The 24,650-nt window shown below is 43.9% G+C and overlaps 2 protein-coding genes across 9 annotated transcripts in view; one reads left to right on the forward strand and one right to left on the reverse strand.

The window, feature by feature from the left end:
* Positions 1–5,943: 5,943 nt before the first annotated feature.
* LOC149330022 (uncharacterized) overlaps positions 5,944–24,650 on the reverse strand; it is a 34,507-nt gene continuing 15,800 nt past the window's right edge. The window contains exons 1-6 of one of the 8 annotated variants that reach the window (XM_089560733.1): positions 21,740–22,427; positions 13,903–13,980; positions 13,552–13,625; positions 11,939–11,983; positions 9,862–10,014; positions 5,944–6,907 (exon numbers count right to left, since the gene is read on the reverse strand). In XM_089560733.1, the coding sequence (XP_089416859.1) occupies positions 6,551–6,907; positions 9,862–9,930 (426 nt within the window). In that variant the 5' untranslated portion in view covers positions 9,931–10,014; positions 11,939–11,983; positions 13,552–13,625; positions 13,903–13,980; positions 21,740–22,427 and the 3' untranslated portion in view covers positions 5,944–6,550. Of the gene's footprint in view, positions 6,908–9,861; positions 10,015–11,938; positions 11,984–13,551; positions 13,626–13,902; positions 13,981–21,739; positions 22,428–24,650 lie in introns of those variants that run through there. The other 7 variants (XM_089560737.1, XM_089560734.1, XR_016285640.1 and 4 more) reach the window with 7 other exon arrangements.
* On the forward strand, positions 23,180–24,565 carry LOC149330023 (uncharacterized). The gene has a single exon (XM_089559348.1). The coding sequence runs from the start codon at positions 23,267–23,269 to the stop codon at positions 24,563–24,565; it is 1,299 nt and encodes a 432-aa protein (XP_089415474.1). The 5' UTR covers positions 23,180–23,266.

The following is a 24,650-nucleotide window of genomic DNA, read 5'->3' on the forward strand; positions in this document are numbered from 1 at the left end:
ATTTTTTTCCTCAATTCTGTGCCACAGCTCGGCATAGTGACTACAACAAGCTGACTGAGCTGGTCCCAGAGTATTAAAGAATCAAGGTTATGTCAGTGGGTTGAGCGCTTTTGTACATGTGAAAATTGTTCTTTTGACTCCACTGTTGTTGAACTATTCGCAGCTCCGAAAGGTACTGTAGTTTCATGTGTGCAAATTCTGTATTTCTGGTGTATTGCTCTTCAGGTCTCGGGAGGAAGCAGTTCTGTGTGGTCAAGTGGTAACAGGTCTGAATTACCAACTTCAGTTGTGAATTGTGCAGAGGTGTGTTTCCGTGTTTTGACTAGAGCAGTATGAGTCGCAGTCTTTTCTGTTGTTGTTTGTTTGCACTTTCCAAGATGAAAAATCACGTTTGGCGCAAATTGCGAGACTCATATTTCTCTGAGCTAACCATTGCCTCTGGCGTCTAGTGAAAGGCAGTTGTTTGCAATTTCCCTGCTATGGATATATTCTTTAAATATAGTTTTACGAGTTTCTTAACAATGTGGACATATTTTCACTCCCTGAATGCTAGCCAATGAGATGTGTTGACGTGCGGGCTAGATCATATAGGCAGCTGCAAGTCTCAATATCGACTAATGCTTTATTCTTTGTTCATGGGTTTTCCAGTTCCTTCTCCTGGACTGGTTTTCTGTTAATCTGTTTTCAGTCGCCTATGCCTTCTCTCTGACGGTGAAGATGACGGGAGAGGGATCCATCAGTTAGCACAATGGTAGAACCAGAGTGCTGGCCCATCTTCTTGGCACACTGCAGATGTATGTGTTTATGATCTTGATTTTGGAAAAGAAGCATACACCTCTGAGTTCTACATTACTGAAGATTTTAAAAAAGCTGGTGGATGCATAAAAAATAAAGCAGGCCAGAAGACTAGACTTGCAACAGCAGTGCACTGTACAAGAACCAACCACTTCTAAATACAACCCCATACTCTCACCACATGCTGTGGCAAAATGAGGAAAGTATGATGTCGGCTTAAGGAACCCGCTGCAATTTTTTGTATAAATGTTGCAAGTTGAATAGAATCCAGTGGTTATTCAGCTTCAGCGGTTATGCAAGCACTGACGCCATCAGCTTGCTTGCAAAGTAAGTTTTGAACAAAAAGAGAGTGTAAGGACAGCTGTGGTTGAAGAGGTGCCACATAACCATAAGGACGCCCATCAATGTCTCATTCCTAAGCCTATAGCCTTGCAATAGGAGTGATTAGGGGCTAATTGCCTTTGAAGTTGGTCACAGCAAGGCATAATTTTGAATTATTTTCAAGTTACCTTCACGACGCAGGAAATGGGCAGAAGGAAAACTACAGCATTGATTACTGTACGACCACTTAGGTGGCTGGTTGCATTGAGGCATATATCTGAACTAGATTCGTTCGCCTTTCGGAGACAGATCAAAGAGTAAAGAAACACACACTGCACAGATGAGTGATTCGTCGATGCTGATCCTATCTGGACTTTTATTTTTTCTGCTGATTGTTTACTCTTTATCTCATCAGTCTGTTATTTCTATGTATTGTTACTCTTATGCTTAACCTTACTCTTTGCTCTGGGCCTGTGTCATGAAGGTAAGGTGAATGCAATTCAAATATTAAACAGCCAGTTCACTTAATGTGATGAGGGCACTGATGAGCTGTGTGTCCTTGTAACATATCTGTAATGTTTCTGTGTCTTCATCACTGGCCCAACTATGCCCTCTTCACAACAATGGCCTCCCCCATATCCCTCCAATTAACCCTGTTCTGAATCACCTGTAGCGTCCTTATCCCTGTAAGCTCCCCACTATATTCTGCTGCTTACGTGACTGTTAGTGGACTCTTGTATGTCTGTATTTGCCTGCAATCCACTCTGTTACTTAAGGAACCATCAGTTATTGTCACTGCATGATATACTGCAATCAGAGCTCACTCCTCTGTGAATACTAAAGAGATGTGGCTGCTAATGCTTTGCTATGCCATGCTGTGAGTCAATGGAGTAAGTTTGCATCGCAAACATGGGTGCAAAGAAATATTGAGAGTGAATTGTGCATTCTAACCATGAGTACGTAAAGTACCACGAGTTTTTTCAAGCTTTTGCCTTAGACCTGAGCCATCCTTTGTGCTCATAATTATAGTTTTTCCTTTATATCATTGATTCAAGGCTCCTTTTAAGAATATTTTTAATAGGAAATAACTGGGGATCATTTACAGCGTAAGGTGATCTTTTTTTTTCTTCTTTTGTTGCCCTGTACTCCATGTGTTTTCAGTGCTAGGGTTCCACTGCTTTCTCTGTCAATATATATGTCACCACAGTTTGAGCAGAACATTCTTCTCCATCCTACTTTAGTGTGTGTGCATTGTTCTTGTGTTTTCTGAACGAACTTGAATTTAGTCTTAGCAAGATAAAAAGTAGACGTCCTTCTAAGCCGGCTCTCTTCATCATCCATTTCTTTTTCCCTTCCTCCCTGTTCTTTGCACTGCTTTTCCGCTTTTCAGTCAAGCCGTACCAAATAACCCAATGCTCAACATTTGGGAGCAATCCTTAGGGATGTGCCACTGCTTCTGTAGTGTGCAGGTAAAGGCCGATTCACACGGCGGACCGTTCGTGTTCGGCCCATGCATCACATGTTCATGCTTCACCACATTGAGAGGCGCGCTGTCAGCTGGCGAACTGGTCAAGCAAGGAAGCTCAAGTGTCTCTCCCCTCGCGGGAATCAGCGGCGGCTTCTGAAGATGCGTGGGCTAGCTCTGGCAACTGGGCTAGCAAGATGGCCCAGGCCATTGAGGAATTGGACAAAGGGCTACACTCGCTTCGTGGGACTTCCTTTGCAGTTCAATAAAGTTTTTCTTTCATTCAATCGCACAGTAATGGGTTGGGAGTAAAAACCAGTTCGACAAGCGTTGCCAAACACTTCAAAATATTCTGGCAACTGTGGTACACCCAGCGCGTCACCTGCTCTTTTGGTCTGCTTAATATGCACTATGTGCACCTTTTTTTCTTTCTCTATGTCTGCTCTTCACCTCCGCCATCCTTTCCTCCCCCTGGTGTAGTTCAGGCGTCGACCCAGGGTGAGGCAGTTTAGTTTATCTTTACACTCGTCATAGCTTTCTTCTCACTGCAAAGATGACTATAGTTCATTAAAAATGTCTGCACTGAGCTCAGGGGCCTCCACCACTCTCTTATCCCAATCTTAATTGTGATCAAGTCGGAAACACTAGCTTTCTGTCGGCAAGTGAAACAGGCTAAGTTGTGAGCTTTGTAGTTTATATTAGTGTCTAAAAGAAGGTCGCTTCTTTGGCGTTCAGCTTAGGTTCTGTTTGCTGCTTTAAATTCCTTGTGCTCCGAACGTATTAATTAGTTTTGTCAGCTTCCATTGTTTAGTGTATGACATGCATGCTGCCTTCGAGACCTTCAGTTGATCTCTGAAGTGGTTTCTTAAATATTTCCCTGGCCATTTCGAAACGAGGTGGGAAACATAGGCATCTGAGTCCAAGCGGCATGTGGAATGCAGTCAGCATACTTGACCACTGATCCAGGACACAGTGCTGTTAAGCACTACAGTGCTTTGTTGACAGTGTATGGCTCAAAGCAGGTTCTAAGCTCATTAGCCTTCTTCCTTGCATCCTGTTTGGCTGTGATTCATCTTCCAGCTCTTCGTGCGTTAGCTACAGCTTGGCCCTTATGCCTTTCAGTTGGAGCTGGCTAGTTTTGTTAGAAAATAATAACACTTGTTTATTCTTATTTAATTAAGCTTTGAAAACAATTGCAGATCTAGAGAAGGTAAAATTTTTGTTGTTTATGAAAAACCCTAAACATTCAAATGTGTGAAGTGCAAAGTGGCACTTGTGGCACTCTCAACAGCTTTCACTGTTTTAATGTGGAAGCGTTGAGAGCCCCATGTTGCAGAAAAGTTGGCGTCGGCATCATTTTCCATGAGCGGAAAATCCACAAAAAAATCCTCGGAGAAGCAACCTAGGTGTTATGTGGCCCACTTCTACTCCGTTTAGTGGTTACCTTCGCTTCCAATTACATGCCCTGCCCAAGCCCATTTCTTCCTCTTGATTTCAACTAGGATGTCATTAACCCGCACTTGTTCCCTCACCTACTCTGCCCACTTCCGGTCTCTCAACGTTGCACCTATAATTTCTCTTTCTGTAGCTCACTGTGTTCTCCCTAACTCAAGCTGAACCCTCTTTGTTAGCCTCCACATTTATGCCCCATTGGTGAGCACATTAAGATACAGCTGTTATATACACTTTTCTCTTGAGGGATACTGGTAAACTGCTGTTAATCACCTGAGAGTACTTGCCAAGTGCACTCCAGTCAGTTCTTATTCTTCTAGTTACTTCACTCTTATGGTGTTGCACTGCTTGCTTGCTTTAGATAGGAGTATTCCCTTGAACATCAATGAACATCAGTTTTGATAAAACTGACCTGGTGTCTTTTTGTGACTATCGTTATCCTTCTTTTCTTAGTCTTTCAGTGGCTGTTCTGTAGATAAGGTTTCTGACTAAAAGTTGTCTTGCTGTCATTTTTGCGCATAACATATCATGATCTAATCACATTGATAACATATGTAGTAAAGCTTTAACAAAACTAGATTGTCTACAATCAGCAATAACCAAAACACACAAGGATCATTGTTATGGTCGTGACCTTTCATCCTTTTGTCCACTTCTTTCCCAGAACTTGTTCTCACTCTCTTCACGTTGTCACATGTAATCTTGAAAACTTACTTTGCATTACCAGTTCTTAGGCCGTACTCTCAAATGGTCATTATATATGCTTTGTGGCGGAATCATCAGTGAGAAGACAACATGATCTAAACTTGATATCATACTACACCTGTACTATATACCACATAATGTCGTCTAAACATTGCACCCCATTTTGGACCAGGTAAGTGAGAAAAAAATATGGCATTATGTTTTTTAATTCGTGTATAGGCGGTACCTTCAAAATTCGCATCAGAATTTAAAAAAAAAACAATGTGGCCCTTACCTGAGTTTGTATGCTGTGCTCCAAATCAGTTCTTCCATCTTTACATCAAAGTCTGCAATTCATTACCTGGGTTCATTCACTGATGTTTATCTCAAACTTTTGCATCCGCCATTCAAGATGCAATATCACCGCACATCCGAGCCATGGTGGCCAGTTGTAAACTTTCTCTTTTGTTTACCCTTTCTTTTCTCTGCACTGTATTTTTTGTTTATGAAACTTCTAAGTCGTGCATATCTCTGTTTCTTATACTCAAATGTGTGCCTTTTATTTTTCCAACCCATTCCTGCCATAGCACTCGATGCGTTGCAGTATGTATAAATAAATAACTACGTAAATAAAAAACTTGGGGGACAGCTAATTGCTGTTAGCTGTGACAATGGGATAGCACATGAGCGTCGTCTATGCATGACCACACATGCCAGAGTGGAGAGTGAGATTCCCCTCTCCACCTGTGGTGGGTCCAGGGACATGAGGCTCTTCTTACGATATCACATAATAAATAAATAAAATCAAGGAGCACTCAGAGAAGGTCTAGTGGCATTACATGATTTCTTAACATAAAACCTGTGAAAGCTATGGGACATAAAGAGATGCAGACAGGACGATCACAGACTTTGAGATACTTGTACTGGAAAACCTGTGTTCTTCCTGTCTGAGTCTCTTCCATGTCCCATATTCCTTGCGTTAAATTGTCGTGTTCTGGAACCAAGTCGGATGGAGTTTGATCTGCTCCTTCCTGGCATAAAAGGTCCCTTTGATTTTCTTCACTGAGACAAAGCTTTAATCCAAGGTTCATATTGCACTTAATGAATACAATCGTGTCTTTGTTCATGAGCCTTGCTGCTACTCTGCACTGTGCGGTTGCTTGAACTGGGCCCTTTTCTTGCAGGCATGCCCAACTACGACTGCATCACATTCAACAGTGGCTGACCAAGGCAGTGAGTTGAGCTTCTGAATTGCAAACTAGTACATCGGGATCTCCTTAATTAGAACTCACTTTATTCACTTTTCCGGTTCACTCATCCAATTCCTACGGCCACCTTTCTCCCTTGTAAAGGTGCGAAATAAAGTTCCTTTCTTTGACTGATTGATTAATTTAATTGATTGACTGATGCTGCTTCAGCATCATGTATTACAATGCTTCCTTTAATTTGAACAAATTTGTGGTCTCCTTTGGGCCTGAAATACTGACAGTAAACTGTAGTAAAACTGATGGGCAATCATGTGAACAGATTCAGCGATGCTCTGACAGCAGAGGGCTTTTGCCTTGAAGCTTTACCTAGGTCGCCTTGCCATTTTATCTTTGAATCTCATTTCGCTAGGTGGGTGGGTGACAGGCTTCTCTCATGGGCTTCTGATTGGTGAAGTAAAGCCTTTGCTGTGATAGAAGTTGGTAGGTTGTTGGTGAGTGCGTGACGCTACTGCAGGGTGATGCATCTGTCCTTTGCCCTCACACGTCATTGGTGTGATTTTGCAGAATGGCACTACTACTACTACTGTTCCAGCAAAATGCCTTGAGAGTTACCCGATTTGATAAACTAGTAGACATTCACTTCAAGAGGGAATATGTTTGGGCATGTTGGTTTATCGTCACAAGCGCTCGTCATCGTCACAAACAAAAGTGGTTCAAATGCCCACTTTCTGCAGAGGCGACACACGAACGACGTAACCATACAGCTGATCGAGGGTTGCACTCTGCAATGAAGCTCCAGGCTAGCCGCTCGGCTGAAGCGCTGTCCACAGTCGGTGCACTCGAGTGGCCTCTCTTCGAGTGGACCAGCAGGTGAGCGGTGAGTCCGGTAAGACTCTTCAGCCATGTGAAGCCCTTCTGGCAAACGTGGCACACGATGGGCTGCTCTCGGGTATGGGTCCGCTTGTGTCTGGTAACACTGCTTCTGTGTGGCAAGGGATGAAAGAAGGAGGGCAGAGGGCACACGATGAACACATCAGCCTCGCTGATGAAAGGAGAAAACAAAAATGCACACTCTGTAATGTACCACCCATAGCCACCCTGTTAGCACTGTTCATTGCCCCAGGAAGAGTGCGGAAATAATGTCTTTTTTTTTTTACAAATGTTATTATCAGACTCCGCACTTCCCTGTCTCCACTCTGAAATATCCCCCTTCACCCCAAGCCTGTTTATTCCACATTAGAGGGGCCCTGAAACACTTTCTAAGGTGAGTACACAGACTTTTGTGAAGTGGAATCCTTTAACATCCTAAGCATACCACAACTTTACTGAGCAGTGTTCAGGGCCCCTTTAAGTATCCTGGCAAAACCGTCTTGCTGAGATGTGCATCTAAATAAACATTAACAGCACTGCCTTCCTTTCGACTTCAACGAGTGCATGCTCTGATGGGGCTGCTCCAAGAGGTGTCACATGGAGAACTGGTCCACCAGGTGTCGTGCAGGATGTGGCTGATAGCGGGACAGGCTCACTGATTCCATTCTGTGAGTGCAAACAGTGCACATGCAGCTTTTCACCACTGCCTCGCGCAGTCTGCTCCAAGCTCTGGGAGCGTCAAGATCGCTGTTTCTGTGCACCTACTGGTAGTGCTTGTGTTGCGACATGCGATGGCATCCGCATGCGAACAACGGTGCGCAATAAAATTCTGTGCTAAACTTAATAGCAGCCTTGCCGACACCTATCAAATGATTCAACAAGCCTACGAGAATTCTGCTTTGTGAAACACTCAAGTTTCTGGGTAACTGAAGGTGAGCCGAGAACACGTCGGTGATGAATCCCACTCTGGACGGCCATCATCGAGCAAATGCGACAAAAATGCGTCTCGTGTTCGTGACCTTTTTGAGCACTGACCATTGAATGAGTGTGCAGATGATAGCAGAGACTCTGAATCTTCCAAAAACCACAGTGCACGACATCGTAAATATGCGGATGAGCTCGAGAGATTGAGAAAAAGGGTCCCAGAGCGCGAAAAAAGATCGTCGATACTTGGCAGTTGCTCCACGACGATGCTCCCAGCCGCACTTCTCTGCGTGTACTGGGGTTCCTGGCCAAGCACAACTTGGCGACGCTGCCCCAGCCCCCTTATAGTCCTGACTTGGCTACGGCAGACTTTTTGCTGTTCCCGAGAATCAAGAGTGCCCTGAAGGGAGTCCATTTTGGCAACAACGAACCGATCCAAACCACTGTAACAAAGGCTCTAAAGAAGTTTCCTGTTGACACCTTCCAGGTTGCGTACAGTGCACAGAAGAGTTGCTGGCAAAAATGTGTAGATGCCAAAGGGGTCTACTTCAAAGAATTTTGAACGTTTGTAACGATATCTTGCATAAATATTTTTTCCACGGATAAAACTGCATCACTATCCGGACACACCCAGTATTGGCAGCACTTCCAGCAGAGCCTGCATTCTAAATCATCAGCCATGAGGAATACACATCGACTGCGGAGAATCAATAGTTTTCAGCAACTGCGTTTCACTCAACAAAGAAACAAAGAAAGTTAGGTTCCTGTGAGATATGAAAGCACACTTCTTGGGTAGGCAGACACTCCGACCACTCGGATATGGCTGCAAGGCTGCTGTCAAAGTTCCTGTCTGGTACATTTCTGTCTGCATAATAATGAACTGGTGCTTCAGATGATGTTTCACAATTGGTAACTCGTCATAGTTCATTAAGACAAAAATGTCTATGCCCTAAATAGATCAAGGGAAATCAATAAGGGCAGATGGTCACAACATAAAATGTATATTACACGAAAGGAGATGAAGATGAAGCAACGGGTGTAAAAGGGGCCTACACTGATGTGGAGCAGATGAGATGGAATGGCACGAGGAAGGCAACATCTGTACATGTCCTCTACAAGCCATGCTTGCCCGTAGCTAAGAGAACAATGCATAGCCGTGAAGACGCTCAAGTCGGCTTTGTAACAATCCCATTGCCTTTTGCCGCATTTGCAGCACCAGACCTCAAGCCCAGCTATGGCAGTGACCTTTAGTTGGGCAGGTCTTTCACAACCAGCGTTTACACTGCTCATTTCTGCTCTTACGACGCATTCCAATGCTCTGAGGATCGTCAGCCAGGTCTGCTGTGCCATGAGCAAAATACCTAATGGGCACTAAAAATCTCCTAGACATCTTGTGGATGTCCACGGAACTTCAAAGGGAGTTTCAGTGCCCATTGAGTGGCATTCGAACTGTTTTTTTTTTTTTTGCATTGTCTTGAAGGTGAGATACTAGGAATCTAACACTGTGTGTTTAAATTTGTTGAAGAAAAGGCTATTCATTCTTTGTGGAATGTGCAATGCCTTTCTCTGTTATGCATTCTCTTTAGCATTTGATCACGTTTGCAGCCTTCTTCACATATGCACTTGGTGGCACTCGCACTTGGTTGTAGTGTGCAACTTTGTTCTTTTATTTGAGATACTTTTTTCTGTTTCATGGTCTTGTTGCTTGCATTAAATATCTGTGCTTGTGCCAACGCTGCTGTGCTCGTTCTTTTAATTCCTCTGGGCATCCTCTGGGGCTCCCAGAAGAAGAAAGGACTCTAAGTGGACACGACATAAGCACTACATCACCCTTGTTGCTGAGTAAATGCTGACTGCTGAAGCAACAAAACGAGCCTATAAAGGTTTGTTTACTCGCAATGCTTGCTAGGTACACTTGACAAAAAAAAAACACAGCACATTTGCATTCCTTCAGTGGGTTAATCTAGGAGTAGCATGCACTAGACTGTAACCTTTGGCAAATAAGCCACTTTCATGATGAGGAAGAGCAGGTTACAAAGGAAAGGTATCATACCTCTCTCACTCTAAGCAGACACGTGAACTGCACCATCAGAAAAGAGAAGAAAGAATGAAAGCGGAAGAGAAAGAAATGCAAGCAAATACCAAATACGTCTTGAAGCATGCACAAATGGATACAATCCACTCAGGCTCGGAGCCACAACGTCGCCACATGCCATGAATCAGCACACTGCAGGCATCTTCGTTGTGAGGCCAGTTCAGAAGCTTTTAACATTGGCTTGGTTGATTGCCCTTGACCTAAAAAGAGGAAGGCCGTGTATAAAACCGGGCTGAAAGGCGGAAGAAACTGGAGAGAGACCTCACTTAAAGCTGCGTCCATTTTCCTACCTGCCAAGCATGCATGCTCCTCATTAATCTACAAGAAAATACGACAATGAACAAACACAGTAGATTGGTTTGGTTTATAGGGTTTAGCGTAGTGACTCAGGGCGCCTCAGGAACGTAGCGACTCAGAGACGCCATAATTCGACCACCTGGGATTCTTTAACGTGAACAATGCAACAACTGGGGCTAGCTGGTATTCCATAGCTGTAGTACAAATGCGCTGAGTGCTACAACAGGAGACGTGCACTGACATCACACAGTACACGGGCCTCTAGCATTTGGCCTCCATTGAAGTTTGAGCACTGTGGCTGGGATTAAAACCGTGTCTTTTGGGTCAGTAGCCAAGTTCCATAACCACTGAGCCATCACAGCTTCACACAGTAGAGTGTGAAGCGGTGAAATTGAAGCTTGAATGAAATGAAGCCAGCAGCAAAAAAACAACAGAATTTAAGTAGTAAAAACTGCACACAGAGTAGTACATGAAAACAAAAGCATTTTAGACTACAAAAGATGCCTCTCATTTCCTTCTTACTAAAAGTTGGGGGGACATTTGAGCTAAGCCTTTGTGGGCATGACGCAGCAGCTGTTCCTCTTGCCCTTGCAGACACAGAGGCACTGTCTCCTCTTTCACAATCAACGTTACTATGTGAAAGACCACACAGAACACATGTAAAGCCCCGCTTTAACCAAGCTATACAAATCTGCCTGCATGGCGTAGCGTTACCAAAGGGCACTGAAACTCCCTTGAACATCCTGTGGACATCCAGTGGCATTTGAGTGTTCATCAGGTGGCGTGTCTGACTTCAAACCCGTGTGCCATTGCTGTGTTTGGCGCCATATATCAGAGCCTCTTGTAAGCTACCTTTCCAACCAATCCGGATTTTTCCATCACACCGACGGCAACGCCAACATCGACTTTTCTGCTACACAGGGCCCTTGTGCTTTCACATAATAACATATTCCGGAGAACAATCCTGAACAAATCGCACAGATCCAGAACCACTGACTGCATAAAAGATTGCTTTCATCCAAGACAGATGTTCAAAGAAAGTGGGTGAGTTTACAGTTGTTTGTAGCGTTCATGCACATTTCACTCAACTTTTACTGCACTTATGTTGCAGAACATATTCACCATTGTAGGCACTGACTCACAACACAGTTTACACAAAAGCAAGAGAATGGCCTTCTAAAGTAATTTCGGAAGATGTGAGCTCTGATTGAAACCAAACACTGTCATGCAGTAATATGACAGATTCTAGTACAAACATACACAGTACTTCATCAATGCCCTTCATCAATGAGGCATTAGGTAGAAATTTCAGTTTTATTCGCACCTGCTTGAAAACACAGGGCAAGGAAGGACACAGTAGAGTGACACATCACAACAACGCATGTATAGTGGAAAATCTAGCTTTATTTTCTTCCATCCAAGTTATGTTTTATAATGACAGTAGAAATATAATTCATAGTGTGTCCAATGTATCTAGGGGATTCCTGCAAGATTAGGTAGCTGAAATGAAATAAGAGAGTAATTACTCACTACTTAATATCAGCTTAGCTATACGGCTGCAAAGAGAGACTTTAATGAATAAAGAAGGCTGCAGAGGAAACCTGCACAACCTTCCCAAAATGCTCGAAAACCTGGTCTGGGTAAGGCTGCCTGGCCCCTAATCACTTCTGTCACCTAGCAAGGCTTTCACATGAAACTTTGACAAATGTCTGCACCGTAGTGTGACATTTCTTTGCCATCAACAATCTTTAAGCTATCTTCGTTGTTGAGAGTCTCTGCTTTGAAAGCAAGGTAAGTATATAATAGTGGAATCTTGCCAGCGCTCACCTCTGAGGCTGAAATTTGGAGGATGTTGGAATGGCTTGAAAGCACCTATGGAAAGGAAAATAACAAAATAATTGACAGGAAAACCACACGGTGGGTTGGGAAACAAACATGAACTGACGTTATCAGGGCTCAATCAAAAGGGGGAAAGAGATATGGGTAGGCCATGTAATGAGGCGAGGAGACAAGTGATAATCGCTTTGGCTAACAAAGCGGATTCCAAGGGAAGGCAAATGCAGCAGTAGGACACGGAGTCTGCTGGGCGGATAAGATTGAGGAGTCGGTGGGGATACTGCGCCCGCTGCTTAAGCAGCTTGTAGAAGATGAGATGAATTAGTAGGTCAGTAGGAGAGGCCTTTGCCTTGCACTGGGCATAGCTGGGTTGATGGCGATGACTTCGTACCGGAGGTTGCAGCGAGTTTTTCTTGCTGACATCTTACCTTATTTTGTCACAGCATGCTTCAAGATTATGTGAGTATTTCAGAATGGTTGCTTTTCTAAGCTGCCTTGCCAGCGAGTCTAATCTTCTAGGCTATTTTTTATACACTTTCACTTTTTCCTCTTAACACCTTCATTACCATTGAGGTCAGCGGCAAATGTTTACTTTGCAACACTGAGATCTTGAACATATACTTATTATCAATGCCTTACACTAAGAGAGTGGAATTTAGTTCATACCACTCAGAAATTTGTAAAACCACGTTTCGAATGTATGTCGACCATAGAGAGAGTGCAAACGAGTGCCTTTCACTCAGTGCCAAAGGCAGTCATTTTCTCAAAGAACTACAGCTTCCAACATGAGCAAACAATATTATTTTGTGACAAAAATTGTGAAAGACAGCTGCAGTCTCCCAGTTACTACAAGAGAGCAAGTACGTGCCCAATTTCCACATGAAACTGGTAATTCAGGCCTGCAAGCACTTCATGGAATAAAGCTACATGTTAAAATCTGCACCTCCCACCACTTTTACTTCCCATTACCATGAAAACAGGCATGGAATGTATACTCGTACCACTGTTCGCAAAACACACTCAAAGAAATGGCACTATTGCTTTTCACATTTCGGTTCTGACTGTTAGCAAAGCCAGAAAGGTGCACTGTCAGTGCTGAGTAAGGGAGACTGCCAAGACAGCAGCCACACCGTGTGCTGCTGTTTGGTCCAATGTATGCTTTATTCTGCTCTACCGTTGTTAAAATGCAGTTATTAGAGTTTTGATACATTTCTTGAAGTTCCCGATAAGTGGCCCCCATTGCCAGTTCCATAAATTTGTGACAAAGCAGTAATCTTGAAATTAAACGCAATCATCAAGGACCCACCCTGTGCCAACAATTTTTCCTGCGACAAATGCTCGGCTGTTCTTCCGGCAACAGTTCTCACAAAATGAGCCTCAATGAGTCACTGAAAACTGGCTACTGGCTGTACATTGTCACCCTTTTTTCTTTCACACTGCTTCCTCAAAGTGTTTTCACTAGAAAGCACTGACTAACGGGAACACATTGAGATCAAAATCTTCATCCAAGCTCTTTTCAGAAATGAAGTGAGTTGTGTACATTTAGTGTGTCATGGATCTGAGGCACTGGCCACAGAAGGGTTAAGTATCTTTTGAATGCTTACTGCGCAAGGTAGGGCCAATCCTGTGGATAAGTTGAAAACATTCACTTTTGAGCAAGTGGCCAGGACACAGAGACCTGTAGGGCATTGCATTAGCATCAGTGTATCAAGCGTTACCAATGGTAATGAGGGCCTGTTTCAGGCTGTTGAATTATTCAAATGTCCACTCTGAATTTCTACTGGCTTATCGGATGAGTGACTCTCAAGGCGTTTAACTTTGACAATGGTAGTAGTGCTATACCATAGAATCACAGTGCTGACTAGTGAGAGTAGAGGACAGATGCCTCCACCCACCATGGGAATAAACCAGAAGAGTGAATTAAGTGAGTCGAAGTTAATGAGATTCCACTGTACCAGCTTCCGAATCGGAGAGGTCAACTCCCTGCCTTGCTCAGTCACTGTAGAAGTGGTTGGAGCAGCAATCAGACATGACTGCAAGAAAAGGGCTCAGTTCAAGCAACCCCACAAAAAGTGCGGAGTAGCAGCAAGATTGATAAGCTAAGACACAAATCATTCCCGCTGTGTGGAACATGGTCCCTGCTAAAAAAAAGGGCAGTTTTGGCGAAGCAAATCAATTCAAAGGAACCTTTCTTGGCACAGTGTAGCAGATGCACTTCATCAGTATTCATTTTAAAATAAAAACTGTGCAAGCAGTGAGACACAGAAAAGATATAGACAGGACAAATACAAACTTTCAACTGTGACTAGTATTTGAAAGTCATTGTTTGTTCTGTCTGCACCTTTTCTATGCCCTACAGTCCATACCTTGTGCAGTTTTTATGTTTTCAAATCATGCCCTACGAACTAGCCCCACACTGTACACTCCTTGAATTCATCACATTTGTTACGTAAGAACTCTCTGAATTTAGGTTAAATACGTAACAGCTCATGGTAAGCACCCACCAGTGATACACTATCCTGGGGAAAATGAAAGTTCAATACATTTGCAGCTGCTTGCACAAAATTACGCAGCCCGTGAACGCAGCCGTATAATACCATCTTGAGTCACAGACATGAACCTCATTTTCTTTACTCTTTAATCCGAGTTGATCACAAAAACTTGCTTTTTGCAGTATACCAAGAACATCTACAATCAAGTGAGAGCCACGCTATTCCAGATTGTGTTAGTTCTGCCTGATTATGACAGATTTTCTTGAGCAAGCAGGAACGTGTGAAAGTCGCCAAATTTTCTCAACAGGATATGCACAGAGGCTTTCACTGCTTCTGTTTGCTGGACAAGACTAGCAGAAATACAATGATTGTATTTTCCAGTGATAAGCGATTCTGCTAAATTCTCCCCAATCTTCCATTTTTGAGTCAACCAGAGCGTAATGACCGCATTCTCTAGACGTGCTGCGTTTCCATTTTCCAGCTCTTTTTGAGCCACTCTCATTGTTAGATTGGGTTAGGTCATAGCAGTAACACTTGGTGCTGAATGACGCATCAGCAACTGAGGCTGTAATGCACCAAACACAGGTTGGTCTGAGCTAGGTCCCTGCAATACCTGCATTACTGCAAGCATGGCTAAGCAATGCTCCCATCTTAGAGCGACAACAGGTTGCTAGCACAGGGTATTTCAACCAAAGACAGGCATAATTCAATGCACGGGTTGAGTGGATCATTTAGCTCCACTTTACTTGATAGGTATCTTTTTTGCTCCGACCTCACAAAGTTAAATGAATTTGAATATGGAACCCTTTCCCACAGTAGGCAGTCTTGTGCTAATGCAACCTTGATACAGACACACTCCACATAAACACAAGGTTCAAGACTACGTTGCCTCGAAACAAAAACACAGCAGTTGTGCCAACAAGTATGCCAAGCTGCATGGTGACTTGACCACCACAGAAGATGTTCCTCTCAGCCAATGTGCATGCTGCACCGAAAAGTTGTGAGCGAAAAGCGAAAATTTCGCTTACAACATTGCTCATAAAGGAGAATAAGGGGTGGGGGGGGGGGGGGGGGGGGTGCAGTGCATTTCAGTGGCACTCTCAGGTGATTAATAGCAGTTTATCAGTATCCTTCAAGGGAAAAGTATATAGCAGCTGTACCTCACCAGTAGTCACTTATGGGGCAGAAATGTGGAAGCTAACGAAAAGGTCTGAACTTCTACTGCAGAAAACTCAGTGATCTAGGAAAAGGAAAGTGACGGGTGTACTGTTAAGAGACCAAAAGACAGCAGAGTGGGTCAGAGAATAAGTGCAAGGTAATCGTATGCTAGTTGAAATCAGGAACAACAAATGGGTACGAATGGGTACGGGCAGGACATGTAATGTGAAGGTGAAATAACCGATGGTGCCTTAACCCGCTTGTTTTCAAAGACACTGATTCACCATCTTCATTAAAAAATTGAAGGCTGATCAAGGTTAAGCCCAGCGGATGCGAAGCATGTCCTTAGCGTTTGGAGGCATCTTGACCGCATACACGCCCGGCGCAAAGATGCTGGTGCGGTTGCGGGCACAGAGACGGCGGGCGCGCGCCGCCTCATCCCTGGCGTGACGTCACATATCACGTGATGCAGCGATGGTGGCGCCGCCGCCGCGTCGCGCGCGACGGCGCGAACCGAAGCGTGGAGGCCTCCGCCGGCCGGGCGACGTCCGACGGCGCGATATGAGGCCCCATCTGCAGCCGGTGTGACGTCATCACGTGACGTCACATCATGTGATCTCACTTCAAGGTCAATGGTGGCCACCGCCGGGAGGCGACCGACAGCGCGATATGAGGCCTCATTTGCAGCCGGTGTGACGTCACCACGTGACGTCATGTCACGTGACCTACTTGAAGGTCACTTGAAGGTCAATGGTGGCCACCGCCGGGCGTCGCGCGAAGGCCCGAAACCTACGTTAATATGCTTCGCATAATAAATATTTGCTTTAAGTATGCATCAACAGATGGAGCCACATCCTTGACTGCTAATTTTTGGATAGTACTTTTCACGTCATATGACACTAGCTGCTCACTAGTTTCAAAAATATATTGCTGCGAAAAAATTATTTTTCCATTGCTTGTGTTGAGTACTACCATGACGTCATGGGAAGACTGAAACCCAGGTAGCACAAAACGTTATAATAACGTTCCATATTCGTTGCGCATGTTACACTAACGTTAAATGTTATGAACGAACGTAATTATATCGTTGAAACTTAACACATAACGTATTAGTTGTGTTGACAACGTCACTGTAACGTATAAGACCTAACTATAGTATAACGTTAGAAGTATGAACGTTGGTGTAACATTATAATTTAACCGGTAATGTTCATGCTTAATCTGGAACGTTCATATAACGTAACGGGTACAACAGAAAACTAACAATGAAGAATGATAACTTAATGCAAGGAACTGCGTGCAAATTGTTAATGCAGGAGAGATATACAGACTTAAAATGTTTGTTAAAAAACTTTTTAATACAACTCGGGTGCATAACGAATTTGTAGGGTTCACAAGAGCATAATGAGATACAAGTGAAAGATAAGGTTAAAAAATTGTATGCCATCCCGAAGGGTCAAATAAACACAACAAGTATGTTTTCAACGTGTAATCTATTGGTGGAAAAGTAATGAAAGACATGTAGGAATTTAGACAGCACCCCAATTTGAGAACACGTAACAACTGTGCAACTTTATTATGCATGCCACTTGGATACAGTAACACTTCAATGCATGAATGGTCTATGAAAACCAAATATACAAGAATCCCATGGCAGTCTTCATTAGCATGCAGACACATGCACAAGTGAAACCTTTGTGAAAGTAAGGCAGTTGAGAACCCTTTTAACTTTAACAAAGCAATGCAAAGTATAATAAACTACATATGCCATTCATATATCTATATAATGCCATTAGTGTCATGGTGCTCTTAAAGAACAGATCAGAGCACCGCTTAAAATGCAAATTCAACTGCACAGGAACGTAAAAAAACAGACAATACAAACAGCCAGGGACTGGACCCTTTATTGTTTTACACTGTTGTTTTGGAGTGTTTCAGTAAAGCAAGCAATGATAACAACTTGTAAGTGCTGTATTTGCCAAGGCTTGACCCCGTATACACCTACAAGCAAGAAAATGTGTCCAGCTGCCATTTGGTCCTTACGTCACAAGCTACCTAACGAGTAGAACAGCTATGCACCTGATATATCATTTGTTTGCTTTGGGTACTGTTATTGGAAATAGATACAACTTTCATGCTGCACCTCACAGCAGAAAATCAAATTGCAATGGCTTACTGAAAACATTTTGGAGACACTTAAGACCCGTATACAAGCATATGATCCGAAAGCATTAATGGCTCCCATCTGCTACTAACCTCACCGATTTTCATTTGCATACATTCACCTTGCTACTCAATATCTGATCCCTTAATTTGTGCCTCCATTGTCTCACAAATTCACATTAGCAAACAGACATATGTTTCATGGTCAAGACCACCTGACAAAGACATAAATCCCCGCTTTAACCAAGCCGCACGTACAGTCTTTGTCAAAAGTACACAGCCCAAGGGGTCTGCTTCTGAGCCGTGCAGCGTGGCTCCTCTTGCATACTCAGGGACCCTAATCACACGAAACCAGGAGGAACTTAAGCCCTCAACCCTCCCACGGTTAGGACTGTCAAATGTGCTTAAGAGGTCCGCTACACAGCTTGCAAGCAAAAGCAAACTCCTTGGGCTGTATATTTTTGACAAAGAGTAAAAGAACATCACGGTCTAAAAATCTATTCTAATTTACTCAGCAGGTGTAGATGAACACCATGCACTGATCCATGTATTCTAACTTCGAATGCATCATTTGAAAGAAGAAAGCACTCTTGCAGTTGTAAGTGGCCAATCCTCGTATATGGGAGCAAGAAATAAAGATATATTCTTCAACTATTATTTCTGATAATAAAGAGAAAATCCTGAGCTTTCTTTAGAGATGGGAAAGTTGCTTTTCTCAAGCATAACAGATGTGTAATAAAATCTTGCTGACATAATGAACAGCAAATCTGCTCCTTTCACATGATAGCAAGTACAAAACAAGTGCTTTTACACATTTTGAACCTGTTAAGGAAACGACACTATGGCAGGGAGTTTGACTTGACCTAACATTTTACTGCAGCTGTGCTACTTACGCCTTGGGGATGCTTACTAAACATAGTGTACCAGAAAGGTCACTACAGCTTTTTCCAGGTGCACATAGCCCATGTAGCCAGTCAAACAGCTAGAGACAACTATTATTAAGGAAAGCAAACACATATAAGGAACATGCACTTAAAATACCAGCTAAACTTGTAAGGTGGACTGAAGCTTATCTAAGAGACAAAAGACAGCGAGTGATCCTAGTTGACGTATCATCATCTTACAAGAATGTCTTGTATGGCATCCTGCAAGGTTCTGTTTTGAGCCCAGCTCTTTTCCTGGTGTTTACAATTGACCTTGCTGAAAGTGTTACTAGCCGAGTCAGACCTTACGCTGATTATTGCTGCTATTTATTGCAACGTTGGCTCCGAAACTGATCACAACTCCTTGCAGGTGACCTCAACTCTCCTACCATGATGCAGCATGTGGAAGAAACTGTGACAAGGTTCACTGATAAAAAGTGGTCTTCCATTAATTATTACCTGATCAATGACTTTCTCTTGCCTGTTATGACAGAGTTCAAATACCTAGGGGTTATATTTTCAAGTTCAATGTCATGGAACGCTCTTGTAGTGTACTGAATGGAAAAAACTAGCCTGCCGTGTGTTGAACTTCTTGCGACGCAACCTCAGAGATGCTCCACCGGAGCTACAACAAGCCTTGGACATAGCAAATGTTTGCTTGATCCTTGAATACACGTGCATGGCATGGTACCTGACAATAAAGAATATAGGTATACTCTAATGTATACAGAAGCGTGCAGCTCATTTCGCGACAGGAGACTATGATTTCACGAACCGGTCATCTGACAGTTTGAAATGTTTAGGCTGGCCCTTGCTTTCTGATAGGCGTAAATAATTATAACTATCTTTGCTTTTTAATATCCTAAAAATCAAACTGGAATTATCAGTGAAACTTGCATAAAGAAACCTTCTTATGTGTCTGTCCGTGTGGACAACAGCATGAAAAAAAGAGAACACAACACTCCCGACTAAATGTTTTTCTAACATTATTAATTTCTAACATATTATTTTCTAACATTTCTAACATTATTTTCTAACATTATTAACAAAGCAAGAAATATACAAAGGCTGCAAACACACCATTGTGGCCACCGCCTGTGAGCAGAAACATGAAAACATCCTTGTTTTTGCATATCACATGCCACTATCTGCTCCAACCTACAACATAAAACCAATGTTGTGTGCTCAACAATACCGGCCATAAAAGCATGTGCAAGCCATGTGCAGCGTCACAGCAGGCTCAAGAGCGACGCTACGGAAATGATGACCCAACAAAACCAGTCACGGTGGTGATTATTTTGATTAACAGACCACTACTGAAAGATCCTAAACTTGGAGAAGCTGCGTGTAGGTCATGTGCATAATTGAAATGCATCATATCAGATAAGCACACATAGTAGCAGGTCTTGCACAACACTGCATCTCCTGGTGACACTGCAGTTCCATTTTGAGCTTCAATTTGCTGATGCAGTAAGTACCTTGCCACAAAAGGTATTTTACACGGTACTAATCAGCCTTTGTACAGCTTAGGAAGACTTGCAATAATACCTCATGTGCCCTACAATTATACCAAAAGTTACATAGCTATCTTTTGTACTTGAGTCTGGCCATGGCCTCAAGTGATTGCAAGACCAACCAAGCTGCCCTAACGTTGACTTGTCCTGGAGACTATTATGCATTTTGAGAACTGCAAGCCCAGCCACCCGTCAACATATATGAAGGGGCTGTAGATAACCGAGTAGCCGAAGGTCAAGCTCAGTAGCACCACTAACTTTCCAAAAGCCCAAGCATCTCTGAGCAGTTCTAAGACTACAAGATAACAGTGGCCGGCCTGCAGTCACCTGAGACAGGAGCCCCTTCTCAAGCACTTGGCAGGCCTGCGTGGTCTGCACCCGGAAATACTTGGTTCATCGTTGTACAGAACACAAAGTTGACCCTTATATAAATGCAAGGTATGCAGGTCTGCTTGTAGACCTTGCTGTAGCAGAGGTATAGGAGTGAATCCAACAGAATTAAACTACAAGCTAAATGCCCTGTCCTAAGAGGAGCACATACTCAGGATGCACTGCAGATTTCCCACTTTTGGCTGCTGTCACATATGGGCAATATTTTTTTTAGCATAATACACACCACAATGACGTCAACAATTTGGAAACACAGTACAAATTACAGGCACAGCGAGGAAGTGCACAGGTGCTGTGGTGCCCTTTTCTGGCGTGTGTTAGCCCTTTGCATTGCTTTCTCAGGTGATGCCACGGTCCATACAGCCCGCCAACTTTGCCAATAACAGAGCCGTATGGTGAGGATTTTAACCATTTAGAGTTGTTCTATAGGGACGTCGCAAAGCACAATGGTATTATCGCGTCTCGCTTCTACAAAAAAAAAAAAAAAGTTGCCATGTTTAGGGCTTGACCTCCTAGCACTAGCAGCCAAGCATCACAGCAGCTCAGCCACCACGGAGGAAACGTCAGAAAGCCCTGTTGCAGATCCTTGAAATCTCAAATGGCTCTGGCCTTCCCAATAGTCTGCTGCCCTAGTCATGAGCCAGCTCACACAGAGGAAACCGTCCGCGCTTCCTTGGAATATCAGCAAAGACTAGAAACCTCTCGTGTTTGCAGCATCGGCGCCGTATGTTTGCGATGCCGGCACAAATCCCACCACCAGTTGTCTTTTCTTCCCCGTGCTAACCACACTGTTTCTTTTACACAATAGCCGGATAAAAAAAAACAAATTCTTCGATACAGGGGAGTTTACTTTCCTTTTATCCAGCATTTCAGGCTTCGAGGAGCAGCTAAAAAGCACTACGCGGATGCCGCCGTGATAGGGCGGTATGCTGCACACGATTCTAACCGCTTACCTTGAAAATGAGCTACGTTTTGTAAAAATGCTACCTTGCGCGTCGACTTCCATTCAGTAGCATAAAAATTAGCGTTTGTAGCAGGTACTCTGCGTTTCTGAAAGCACTGATTAACCGTCGCGGAAAAGTCCTCACTCACTACTGAAACCCGCAGTGCTAAGCAGTTCAATACGCGAATCGCAAGATGTAGGAAGCACACATTTGTCAGCCGAAGGCACAGAATTCCTTGTGGTTACTTGGCAGAGGTCACCGCGACCTCAATCGTCTCGTGTTTGGGGTTGGTCAACGGCGACACTGTAGAACGACCCTCCAAGCAACATCCATCACGCAAGCGTAAACCCATTTCGTCCTGTCGACATGCTTCCGGCACTATACTTATCATTCACCGAAGCGGCTGAAAACTGCGATACCGAAGCACAGTAGAACAAAATGGATTACTACACCGCGAGGAATCGTATCATGAATCGCATACACGCAACGCGTCAACCGCCATGGTCGTCAAAGCAGTCGCCCAGTGTTGATAGACCAGAAGAGGATCACAGGTCTGGAGCAGTCTGGAGGTGGAGCCCCATCAAAATAGTTGAAATGGCCTATTTTTATTAAAGCGGGGGTAAAGAACAGCTGATTTTTACAGTGAATGCATTATTCCGATGTCTTCTTAATCTTTATCCGCTTATTTCAACTTTGTCAGCTCTACCGTATTAGGATCGTCTGCTACCAGCTTGAAGGCCGCGAAAGTGCGACGGGTGCGCAGCTCAGCTAACGATTTCATTGTGCCGATCTCCCCAATCTGTGTCGGTGGTTTGTTACATAACATTTACGCCTTGAAGCAAAGCTAAGGCGACGTCCTCTGCAGTCCTGCTGCACTCGGAGCACATCAGCCCAAGCTCGCAAACAGCCCAGCGATGCGAGTCCCTTTCCGATCGTCGTCTAGACGCGGGCTCGTTTAGAGCTGAAGCAAATTTAGTTGGTTCTCGGACGCTATTTTTTTCTTTACACAGCACGTCAAGTCATTGCAGACAGAAATGAAGCGCTGTAGGCGCCCTATACATGAGCTCAGCAAGCGACAGGTTAAGAGAAGAGTAGCCGAGAGTATTCAAAACCATCTTGCATGCATGCTTCCGACCGCCTTGCATTCCATACAGAGGAGCGGAAATGCTAGAGAACAAGCTGAAGACAGTAATCTTGACACTGCAGCTCCAAATGCTTTGGATGAGTCAGGAGCCATCGACTCTGTAGAACCTGCAGCTCAGAGGCTGGAGGAATTAAAGATAACATGCTAATCACAAGTGAAGAACAGCCAAGCCTAGTCAGCGAACTGACAGCATGGGCCCGTGATACAAAAGCTTGCGCATCACACGTTACCTTGCTTCTCAAAGTATTAAAGAGGCATGGTCACCCTGAACTTCCTGGTGATGCGAGAACACTCCTTAGAACGCCAAGGTCTTGCAACGTCAAAGAGATGGGATCTGGACTGTATCACTACTTTGGAATCAAAACAACCTTACAACAACTTATGAGAAGTGGCAGCATCACTGGAGACACAATTTCACTTCTGGTCAACATTGATGGGCTCCCCATATCGAAAAGTTCAACAAAACAGTTCTGGCCCATATTGGCATCAGTTGCAGAAAATGACAAGCTAAAGCCGTTTGTCATAGCTTTGTTTGTAGGCAGTGCAAAACCCCACAGCGTGCAGGAATACCTTGATGATTTCATTGCTGAGATGAGTATGTTGCAAACAGAAGGAATAAGTGAAGGCGGACAAAAGTGCGCAGTCAAACTGCATGCATTCATTTGTGATGCGCCAGCGAGGGCATTTTTGAAGTGCATCAAGGGCCATGGTGGGTACTACAGTTGCGAAAAATGTACTCAGGAGGGAACCTTTTCCGCAAGAGCCAGGAAAGTTATCCTCCCAGAGGTCAGTTGTCCACTAAGAACAAACGAATCTTTCCGAAACCAGCAGCAGAAGGAACACCATCACCAACAATCTCCACTACTTGCTTTGCAGATTGGCATGGTGAGTGATTTCCCACTAGAGTACATGCACCTCGTCTGCTTAGGGGCAATGCGGAGGCTTCTCCACTACTGGGTGCAGGGAGGGCCACACAAGGCAAAGTTGCCAGCACGTCTTCAGATTGCCATTTCAGGAATGCTAATGGAGCTGCAAAAGTACACACCTCAAGAAATGTCCCGCAAGCCAAGAAGCCTCTGTGAATTGGAAAGATGGAAAGCCACTGAGTTCAGAAACTTCCTCTTCTACTTTGGTCCTGTAGTACTGAAGAACAACGTCGAGAAGCGCTACTACAATCATTTCATGAAGCTTTGTGTAGCAGTGTCCATCCTGGCAAGCCCTGGACTTTGCCAATCAAAGTTAAATGTAGCAGAGCACCTCCTCAGAGAATTTGTTATGGATGCTGAGAGCCTGTATGGTGAAGGAATTTACGTATATAACATACATTCCCTAGTGCACCTTCCTGCTGATGTGAAGAAGTATGGACATATTGATTCCTTTTCTGCATTTCGTTTCGAGAACTTCTTGGGTGAACTGAAGCAGGACCTGAAGTCAGCAAACCGGCCACTGCAACAAATTATCAGGCGTTTTTATGAACGACATCAGCTCCCCAGAGCATGCCCAGTTAGACAAGCAAGTTTGCACAAGCCACACGATTCTGGCCCTACACCGCCAAGATTCACTGGTGAACAATTTCGCAAAATTGCTCTGCCAGATATGGTTGTTGAAATTAATGCTGCTGATTCGTGCCTTCTTATGGAAGATGGCAATGTGGTTGTTGCAACAAATGTTCTATCCCATGATGGAGACATTGAGATCTGTGGAAGATTTTTCACACAGCTCTCCAACTTCCACCAAGGCACTGCAGACACAACTGAACTGCATCATTACAAGGCTTCTGGCCTCTCGCCCACAAGTGCTGTGTGGTCTGTCAAGCAGATCAGATCAAAGTGTTGCCGGTTTCCTTGTGGACATGGTTTTGTGGTCATCCCACTGCTGCACACAACTTAATTTGGCCTCCATCCCCTGTAAGGTGACTTGTACGCTCTGTTGTAACACTGCTGTCAGACACATGCAGAACAGTCACAACTATTGT

The sequence above is a fragment of the Amblyomma mixtum genome, chromosome 9 (genome assembly GCF_055824585.1).
Source record: "Amblyomma mixtum isolate Tamu chromosome 9, ASM5582458v1, whole genome shotgun sequence".
NCBI classification, from domain to species: Eukaryota; Metazoa; Arthropoda; class Arachnida; order Ixodida; family Ixodidae; genus Amblyomma; species Amblyomma mixtum.